At 42.7% G+C, this 10950-nt stretch overlaps 1 protein-coding gene across 1 annotated transcript in view; it reads right to left on the bottom strand.

Moving 5' to 3' along the window:
* Positions 1-10950, bottom strand: part of zanl (zonadhesin, like) — a gene marked incomplete at both ends in the record, with an annotated part of 88170 nt that overhangs the window by 63254 nt on the left and 13966 nt on the right. The window contains 11 exons of the mRNA XM_084042433.1: positions 216-393; positions 1507-1754; positions 2309-2453; positions 3634-3836; positions 4556-4725; positions 5552-5659; positions 6260-6403; positions 7336-7481; positions 9233-9357; positions 10099-10215; positions 10751-10889. Of these exons, the coding sequence (XP_083898559.1) occupies positions 216-393; positions 1507-1754; positions 2309-2453; positions 3634-3836; positions 4556-4725; positions 5552-5659; positions 6260-6403; positions 7336-7481; positions 9233-9357; positions 10099-10215; positions 10751-10889 (1723 nt within the window). The remainder of the gene's footprint in view (positions 1-215; positions 394-1506; positions 1755-2308; positions 2454-3633; positions 3837-4555; positions 4726-5551; positions 5660-6259; positions 6404-7335; positions 7482-9232; positions 9358-10098; positions 10216-10750; positions 10890-10950) is intronic.

Here is a 10950-nt window from a genome sequence, read left to right as displayed (position 1 = left end):
TAAGTACAATTTTGAGTTATTTTTACTTTACCGGAGTATTTCCAATTGTCAGTACTTTTGGTACTTTAAGTACATTTTGATGCCAACACCTTTGTACTTTTACTCAAGTACATTTAGAATTCCGGACTTTTACTTGTAACGGTAGTATTTCTACATTGCAGTATTGATAATTTTACTTAAGTAAAACACGTGAGTACTTTCCACTGGTCCCTTACCACACATGCCACAGAGCAGGCCGCTGTAGGCGTCGGGGAGCTGCACGTCTGCGTGGTGGCTGCCGTCGAAACGCACCCGGAGGCCAAAGGTCGTTTCCAGGACCACAAACTTCCCACTCAGGTAGATCTTGACGCCGTTGGGCAGGTTGACGGGAGTGCTCACCTGGGTGCCATTCACCTGAGACATGATATATGGATAGTCAATCATTACTGTATCGTTGCCGTCGGGGCAAAAACCTAATTTCTCCATATTTTACATTTTTGTGGTGTTGTTTTTTTCTTCGTAAATCGACACCTTACTTGATCATACTACAGCGTCACACGAAAGCATCAAAAGAAGCAAATCCGCAAGCTCGAAACGCAGCGCGAAGAGCCGCGTTTCGATACTACTAATACACTACTAGTAATACTACTAATACACAAACACAAATACTAATTGCTCTCATTAAGACTAATACTACTTCTATTACTACTACCACTATCACTATTGTTGGAGAGTTAGCTCCAAGGATATAAAGGACTGTAGTTCTAATCGCTGGCTCGTACTATTGACCGTCGCGAAGAGCCGAAGGCCCGGAAGATTTCCTGAATCACCCAACTAATATATGGTGAATAGGCCCTGCTATTTATCTAGGTATATTAATTATTACTATTTGTTATCACTACTGCAACCGTCAGACTCAGTGGACTCTCACAGGGTCATAGTATTTATGGGTAGGATATGATGTTGTGCGGTCGTAAGACTACGTCACACTGGCGTTGTGTCCATAATCGGGACGGTTATCTCATCGTCATCGTCGCCTTGGTAACAACTATTATTACTGCTTTTACCAATACTACTGCTGCTACCACAATATGACTAAGTAAGTAAGGAAGTAAGTCGGAGTGGCTTATTTTCGGCGCGCAGTCGCAGCGTTCAGCACGGCAACTCGCTCGCTTTAGCTCGCTCGGTGGTGCTTCACGTGGCTCCAGTTCGCTTGAGCCTACTCAGCGCCGTCCGAGTTATGTACCGATAGGCACAGAATTGTAAATCATGTTGTGGGGACAGCTCTGCTTCCGTGTTGCAACCCGTGTTATTTCACCGTAGGATTTGCGGCTCATATGCACGGCTTTTCGGGTTTTCTAGTCGTCTATTTATGGAATTTTCATTCTGTGCTATTTCACCGTGTTCTGTGAGATCAAGCTGGACAATCACAGCGACTACTGGCCAATCACAGCGGGTCTTCGTTGATGTGAGCTGGGCTTTCGAGTGATGCTGATTTGACAGCCATCAATGTCTTTTCCTTCTCACCTGGACTTTGCGTCCCTTGCCGAGGATGACGGTGGCGTCGTCCACGCTGACCACCACGGCCCTGACGTACGAGATCTTCCTGTTGCTGCCGCGGTGTTCGTTCTGCGTGTCCACGGTGAAGTACGGCAAGCCGGAGGTCTCGTTGCAGGGCTTGGTGAGGGTGTAGGAGCAGGCGCCCATGTAATGGTGGGTCCTCTTGTCAAAGGTGGTGTAGTGGGGGTCGCCTGACACGGAACACATGCCCGTAGCTGGAGAGGAAGAGGACAGGGAGTTTAGCAGTGGTGTGAAGTAACAAAGTACATGTACTCAAGCATTGTACTTAAGAACAACTTTGAGTTATGTTTTTACTTTACCAGAGTTTTGAGCAATTTTCTATCCTTTTACTTGCGTATATGCATAGGGCTGGACATTTTTTTTGGGTACTTTTTTAATATATATATATTTTTTGCCAATACATGGCAAGTATATGCAGAATAGAAATATATTATGCTGCATATATACCATATTCAGGTTCATATATGTGGATATATATGTGCAGACGGCCAATTTCGCTAAATGTCACTAAACGATAAACATATATGTTGCATAATATAAAAATATACGTTCATATATTTTCTTTGCGTGTGTGTGTGTGTGTGTGTGTGTGTGTGTGTGTGTGTGTGTGTGTGTGTGTGTGTGTGTGTGTGTGTGTGTGTGTGTGTGTGTGTGCGTGCGTGCATGCGCATGTGTGTGTGTGTGTGTGTGTGTGCGTGTGTGTGTGTGTGTGTGTGTGTGTGTGTGTGTGTGTGTGCACGTGTCGTACGTAGATCATGGCAGCCATATTCTCCATCTTGCACCGTGCAGCTCTGGGCGACGGGGTCACAGCTGGTGTTGTGACACTGGATGGACCCTCCTCCCTGGCACACACACTTCTGCTCACAGCCCCCCAGGTACCACTCATCACCCACCTGACACACACACGCACACACACACGCACACACACACACACACACACACACACACACACACACACATACACACACAGGTCAAAAAACAGGCTGACATCGTCGTTTTCGGGTGGAAACCTTGTATGTCCAAGACCGTTTCTTTTCAGGAACTGGAAATAAAGAACCTGTGTTCTAATGGATCCAATATATTATTTAGTGACAAGCTCTTAAGTTAATACTTATATATGTTACCCCTTGACCGTCTTTCACATTTTTTCAAGTAGCGAAAATAGGCGCTCTACAAGCTCACAACAATGCATCGCATCATGATGCATTGTGAGCTTGTAGATCGGCTATTTCCGCTACGCTTATGTGACACCGTTTGAATACAGAGATACAAGGTTTTTTAACGATATATGAGATTCAGCCCTGAGGCTGCAGAACTGGTTCATTCCTCAATCTGTCATCCTGTGTGTTCTGTGTCAGACTGTTCCCTGTGTTATAAGGACCTTAGGTACACAGAGTACCGATGCAATTTGTTGTATTGGTAAATCAGTTTCTGCCTGTAGTGATTACCTTACCGTTTTGGATTATTTGGATTATTTGGTTAATACTGAGTCCTGCCTGCATTACTTATTATGAGACTGTGAACTATATTTCAGTTTAATGAAACCCCTCCGTCTGTGTCTGGGTCTGCTATCGAGTCAGGTGGGAATAGAAGACAATAGAAGATAAAAAACATTATGAGAGATAATATACATAAAGAGTGAATTACACTCAACTTCCTCGTTATATTTTTGCCACTTTCACGAAAACAGAAACAGCTGTCTCTGAGGCAGCTGTTTGCCACATTTTTTACGTTAACTTGTTTTTGCAACTTGTTTTTGCAAGCCTTGGAAGGAGCTGATTGGTTCACGGTGTCGTTTGTAACCCCCAGGATTCGAACCCGGGTCTCCTGCATGGAGGGACGCTAAAGGGGACGTGTACACTGAGTAGTTTTTAGCCACTCTGCTACACTGTCACTGCACTCACAGCAGTGATTCTCAAAGTTGGGTCCGGGGGCTTCCAAACGGGTTAATATAGCATCAATCTTAAACAAAACAAATTTACAACACAAGTCCCTGTCACAAAATATTTTGGGTGGTCCGCGGCTATACACATTTGGGGGTCCATGAAAAGGTTTGAGGACCATGTGACTTACGGGACGGTAGTCGCCGCTGGGGTCCACGCAGCCGCAGTCCTTGAGTGGGACGCACTTGTCGTCGCTGAGGATGAAGCCGGGGTTGCACTGGCAACCCTCCACACACACGTCCTCGCAGCCCGACGGGCCGCCCGTACCCACACACGTCTCGGGACACGCACTCACACACAGAGAGTAGGAGCTGTGTGGAGGACAGCTCAGAGCTGGATGGGGAGAGAGAGAGAGAGAGAGAGAGAGAGAGAGAGAGAGAGAGAGAGAGAGAGAGAGAGAGAGAGAGAGAGAGAGAGAGAGAGAGAGAGAGAGAGAGAGAGAGAGAGAGAGAGAGAGAGAGAGAGAGAGAGAGAGAGAGAGAGAGAGAGAGAGAGAGAGAGAGAGAGATGAATTGAGAAAAGGGGGGAAAAGTTAAATTAATACACTCAATATAATATAATGTTGATTTCACTGTGCATTGCATCTAAACTGTTCCAGAAAACTTTCAAAAATGATTTTATTTTACAGTGGTGGAAGAAGTACTCAGATATTTTACTTGGTAAAAAAGTAAAAGTAGCAATACCACAATATACAAATACTCTGTTACAAGTAAAAGGCCTGTGTTCAAAATGTTACTTGAGTAAAAGTACAAAAGTATTGGCATCAAAATATACTTAAAGTACCAAAAGTATATTTTCAAATAGCTTAGGTATAAAATAGGGCTAAAGTGGTTAATGTATGTTTTATAATGTAATCATTTATATCTGCAAAGTAACTAGTAATTAAAAGTTTTCAAATAATTGTAGCGGAGTAGAAGTACAATATTTGCCTCTGAGATGTAGTGGAGTAGACGTATTGAAGTATTGAAAATTGGAAATACTCCACTAAAGTAAAAAATAACTCAAAATTGTACTTAAATAAAGTACTTGAGTAAATGTACTTAGTTACTTACGGCAGAAGGCGGGGGTCCTCCAGGGGTGCACTTTGACCCCGGCACTCTGACAGGCGTCAGTGTAGACCTGCAGCTGGTCACACAGTGCCCCCTGCTGGCCGTTGTTTTCACACATGTCATACACGCAGGCCTGGAAGAACGGCGTGGGATCCACCACGCTGATACACTCCCTGTATAGGACACAGAGTATAGACTATTTTCATCAAAATAATCCATGTAATTACACTAAATGACCTGTAGGACGCAGAGTACAGAGAGGGGCAACAGACTAATCAATGTAATTACACTAAATAACCGATCGTTTAATAAAATGATCAAATCATAATCAGTCCCTAATTTGGACGTGTCATTATAGACAAAATGTTTAGAAATGAAGACTTTTTTAAAGGTGAAAATAGCCGATCTACTGTACAAGCTCAGAACACAATACATGGCGTTGTGATCTTGTGCAGCTTGTAGACCTGCTATTTTCATTATCTTTGCAGGACACAAGTACAAAATAGTGTGATCGCTTCGTTAATACATCATGTCTTTTTATACATATAAAATATAGCTCAATATAATAATATAATATAAAAAACACGCTTCCCAATTATTTGATTAATCAAAAAAGAAAAAGGCATGGTAGAATTAGTATATCCAAGAAAGTGCATTGAGCCAAATAGCAAGATGGATATATTATATTATATATATATTATCACACACACGCACGCACACACACACACACACACACACACACACACACACACACACACACACACACACACACACACACACACACACACACACACACACACTTGTCTTAGATACACTTTGGACAGTGTCTTCCCAAAGATTATCTATCATTTCATTAATCTTATCTCAGATTGCAATAATAGCTTGCTCTAATCTGGATAATGTGACATAGCTTCTGCCCCCCCTCCCCCCAACCAAACGCACGCACGCACGCACGCACGCGCAGTCTGAGACAATAAAAGGGAAAGCGATTGTAGTCACCTGAAGGGTCCGGCGGGGTCCTTGAGTTTACCACATTTCTCTGGTTTCACCACCTCAGCCTGTAGTGTCGGGTCACACACAGGGTCTGGCTTGGTACCGGGTGTGCATCTGTTAAAAACAAACAAAAAACATATACATATCGCTGTTGTCGGGCAGAAACATCCTATCTCCATATTTCAACTTTTTGTGTTTTTTCGTAAATGAACACCCTACTTGATCCTGCTACAGCGTCACACAAAAGCATCAAAGGTAGCAAATCCACAAGATCGAAATGCAGCGCAAAGCGACGTGTTTCGAGCTTCTGGATCTGCTACTTTTGCCATTTTAGAATTTGAATCCTCAAAAGCAACCGTTTTGGAAATAATATGGACGATATACAAACATTTTGAAGATTCAGTATGGTATTTTTTGTTAAGAATAAGTGTTAAATAGCTCTATATTCTGATGATGATAGTTTAGAGCAGAGTGTTTGTGGGAGACAACCCCCGTCATAGACAACTGACGTCACAGAAGACAAGACAAGAGCCACGACGCTCCCATGTTGATCCTGAGATCCACGTGATCCAACTTCTAGTTCGTAAGACATACAGCCATATGCCTGACTCTAAATATAAACCCAATCATCCCTGCTGATCTCCCCCAAGGAACTCAGCACATTCCCACATTACGTCCCAGAAATCCCGCGGGAGGCCCAGCCACAAAACTCACGAGTCATCCTCGTCCTCCTCCGTCTGCCAGCTGTTGCCGAAGTCGTTGGTGTTTCCGGCCAGCGCGCCATCTGGCTTGGTGAAGTCGTTGCCCGGTTTGCCGTCATAGTCGCCGCACAGGCCGCACATCTGGTCATGGTAGGAGCTGAGAGGAGAGGAGAGGAGAGGAGAGGAGAGGAGAGGAGAGGAGAGGAGAGGAGAGGAGAGGATTAGAGATTAAGGGATGAAGAAGACTCTTATTCAGGCTTAAAGACCCGATAAGTATTGGCCCTTTTATTCCCATGGGAATACAAGTTAGAGAGGAGATAAGGCCGACAGAAAGAATCTGATGAAGCACCACGAGTGAGATTAGTTAAAGACACGTCATGGATCGTGCGCCTGTGTCGCTTACGATCTACGAGCTCACATTGTGTGCTTGTAGATTGGCCGTTTTCTGTCAGGCTTAAATATGTAATAATCAAAATAAGAGAGAGATTAGTTAAAGACTTGGATGGGAGATGGAGGAGTAAACTCATGATTTATACTTAGTAGCGCGCAAAAATAGCCGTTCAACAAGTTCACAACATGGCGCAAAAAGCCGCGTTGAGCTTGTGTAGATCTGCTATTTTCGCATTCAGGCTTAAAGATTTAAGCAGCATGTATGGGGAAAGATTTGTTCAAGACGCACGCAAGCACAGATGTGTTTGTCTGACCTTTGAACTCGGCCTGTACCTGCGCACGCCAACTCAACACGTGCACATCTCTCTCTAATCAAAGATGTAATTCCTGCTATGTTTAGATATTAATTATTGAGATCATTGTAAAACGCAAATCCTTCTTATCGTAAAGGACGAATCCCTGGAAAATAGTGCTTCCGTACTTTTAAAGCTACAATCCGGAACTCTTTTGAACGAGTTTCAACGCCTGAGCTTGTAGATCTGCTATTTTTGGCTAATGTTCGTCTCAGAATAGGGATGCTAGGGTTCAAGTGGTTGACGTAAAAAAAAGGTCCCCCCCCCCCTGTAGTAACTCTGAGGACCTCCTCGGGGTCTGTTGTTGAAGACCCCTGGTTCACTGAGTGCCTGTCCCTGTACCAACCTGGGAACAGAGATCTGGGCGTAGTGGTTCCCGTCCCAGCGCACGCGCAGGCCGAACGTGGTCTGCAACGTGACGTACTGACCCGCCAGGGAGAGCGAGACGAGAGGAGAGGGCGAGTGAGGGAGGGCCACGCGACGCCCGGCCACCTGCAAGGAGGAGAGAGAGAGAGAGAGAGAGAGAGAGAGAGAGTAAGGGTGCAACAGTTAATCAAACTAATGAATTAATTGATTATAAAAAATAATCGATAATTGATTTTAACCCATTAAAACCGGGAACGCATCTGTGTAACCACTTTAACCATTATTTTATACTTTGGCTATTCAAAAATAGCAGATCTACAAGCTTGTAGATCTGCTATTTTTGAAAAAAGAAATTGTGAACATTTGTGCAAATCTTATATATATTTTACAAGCGAACATTTTTAACCCAAATCTTAGTTTCTGGGGGTCTATGAGGATTATTTTGAGATGGGGGTCCGTGGACAAATACATATCATTTTGGGGGCCCTTGATATGAAAAAGGTTTGAGAACCACTGATATTATAGCAACATACGTTTTTTTCAAAAGAAAACTGTTAGGATTTAGAAGACATTTGTAGAATCCCCCTAGAAGCAAAGATTTGAGTTACAAATGTGCGCTTAAAAAAACATATTATATTCAAAGAAAAAAAAAATAGCAGATCTACACTCAGTGCCGCTCTATGAGCTTGTATCTGCTATTTTTTGAAAAATCTGCTATTTTTGAATAGCCCAAAGTATAAAGTAATGGTTATGGCTAAAACAAAATCTGTGCGTTCTCGGATTGAAAGGGTTAATAAAAAAACATGAAATAAATGTTGCTTTCTTTCTTTCAAAATATTGAAAAGCCTAGGGTGCCCACGGACTCTAGCATCGCCCCTGTTTGGAACAAAGTATTTCTGCATTGAAGTATCGCTACTTCCTCCACCACTGCATGAGGACAGTGAGATGCGGAAAGGTCTTCCGAGATGAAAAGGTGAACCAAACAAATGATGCGACCGCTGGCTCATAGATCTCACTAATCCATGGGATTAGGAGGAGAGTGATTCTCTAATGATGCCTACCATGGATTGTAATAAGTAGACAGATACAAAATATTCATTGTAATGACTGCTGACTCCATAGAACGCTCAAACAAGGTCAGTTTCATAATACCACAGTGCCACCTAGTGGACCTGGCATATCATTGCAGTGATCAACAGCTGTATTTGAATAGACAAAGTAAATAATATGGCTTTACTGGTTATAATGTAGCCTATTTTTTGTAGTAATATAAATCTACAAATACTGTCTCTTAAAAGTATAAAGTATTGAAAAATTGACCTACACAAGTAAAGTACAAGCTGTTGTCTGTCTGTCTGTCTGTCTGTCTGTCTGTCTGCTGGTTCCACAGACAAATATTGTGGAAAATAGCCAATCTACAAGCTCACAACGCCTTGTAGATCAGCTATTCTCACAATGTTTGCCTCTTTCTTGCGTACTAGTTGACAATTTGGTATTGGACTTAGAAGTCATAACATTACAACTTTAGAAATGTGCAGGTATATACTTATACTGTATGATGGTTTGTTTACTGTTGAGTGAGAAAACAATGTTGCAGTGATAAGGGGACCCCCCAAAATCATTTGGGGACCCCCCTGGCAGTGTTGCCAGATTCTGTGAGAGAAACAAGCAACCAGGTCTAGGAAAACCAGCCCAAAAGAAGCGACTATGACCCACATGAGCACATGAGCAAGTTCACGCGTTGTGAACTTGTAGATCGGCTATTTTCAAATGAAATCTTGCGGGGAAATTATAATAAGCAGATCTGGCAACCCTGCCCCCTGGGGGTCCCGACCCTCAGTTTGGGAAACCATTGATAGTAGTGGACATGTACTGACCAGGATCCTCCTGCTCTTCATCATGGTGACGGTGACGTCATCCACAGTGACGTAGAGCTTCTTCAGGTAGGACACACCTTTCAGGGTCCTCTCCTCGTTCTTGCCCTCCACAGAGAACCACGGACCTGAGAACAGCGACACAGCTGTGATGAAAACCCTAAATTCCTGTATTCCTTGTTGTTTTTTTCTGTTGTTTTTTGCTTTTTTTTAGAGCAGTGGTTCTCAAACTTGTCAAGGACCCCAAAAATGTAGAAATGTATGTATTTGTCTGCGGAGTTGGAGACCCCAGACACAGAAATGTGTGTGGGGAGGAATCAATTGGCATAAAGACGACTAAATTGAAGAGGAAAGGTAATTGGCTACTCTAAATTTAGAAGAAAAAAAGTTTAAAATAGAAAAAAAGAAAAATTCTATGGAGGCTTGGTTAATTCGGTCTGGGTACGAACCCCGGCCTAGACTCTGCAATGGTAGACAGGTACAATACCCCTGCGTCACCCAAATCAGCTCATCCAGGGATTCTATGAGAGGTGCTCAGTGATTCAAGAGATCTAACTTTGCATTGTGTCTATAAAAACCCACACCAGAGTATATTTAGCCATATCAACTTAGCAGAGACTCAGTGAGTCATTAATAAATGAAGACCACACAATAAAATCCAGTGTTCATTTCACTCTGAGCATGTAAAACCTTTTTCATTTAAATTAACTTTACATTAACACCCAGGAGTTTGTGTAGATAGAGTTAATTTGCTGTGCAGCTGGCAGTAGATTCAAATAAGAAATGTGTGAAAACGAAACATGTTCGGATGTGTCTTTCAATGCTTGTGTTGCTTGTGCAGTTTCTAGCCAGAGTGTAGGTACCAGTACCTGTGTTGTTTTTGCAGGCTCTGGCCAGTGTGTACGTGCAGGTACCCATGAAGCTGTAGAACTTCCCATCAAAGGTGTTGTAGTGAGGGTCTCCTGACACCACACAGTCCTGAGAGCCTGACAGGGGGGACACAGTACACATCAGTACATATCAGCAGTGATGGAAGAAGTACTCACACGTTTTACTGAAGTAAAACTTTCAATACCCTATTGTAAAAAGTTTGGTATTCAAAATGTACTTGAGTAAAAGTTAAAAAAGTATTGGCTCAAAATGTGTTTAAAGTACCAAAAGTAAAAGTACTCATTATAGGTATCATTTCACAAGTTTTCAAATGTATAAAAAGTATGAAAATCCGATGAAAATAGCAGCTCTACAAGCTCACAACGCGTCGCTTTAAGAGGTAAGAGGATCTAAATGTCGGTTTCGTTTCATTTTTGGTTATTTACCCAGCTCTAACATGAACAGCTTTGTTTTGTTTTTTTGATTGATTGAATATTTTATTATAAAAAAATAAATAAAAAAAAGGGAATTAAAATTCAGTTTTGAAAGAAACCAGTGAATGATTCACATTCTTTAATGGATGGTGTCTGGGCATTGCACATTAATCAGTGGCAGAGTAGTAGAGTGGTAATCACATGGTCATGGACTTACTGGTGGGGTAGCATCCCAGGTCTCCTTCTTGTAGCTTACACTCGTGCCGTGGCGGGCACTCTGTCGGCGTACAGGTGATGTTGGGAGCATTACACCTACACTTAAACCTACAGTCCTCCACATAAAACTCCTCTCCAGGCTGAGAGAGCGAGAGCGAGAGAGAGAGAGAGAGAGAGAGAGAGAGAGAGAGAGAGAGAGAG

Source organism: Gymnoscopelus microlampas (assembly GCF_963454915.1).
Source record: "Gymnoscopelus microlampas genome assembly, chromosome: 19".
NCBI lineage: Eukaryota > Metazoa > Chordata > Actinopteri > Myctophiformes > Myctophidae > Gymnoscopelus > Gymnoscopelus microlampas.
This window is presented reverse-complemented; position numbering and strand designations above follow the sequence as displayed.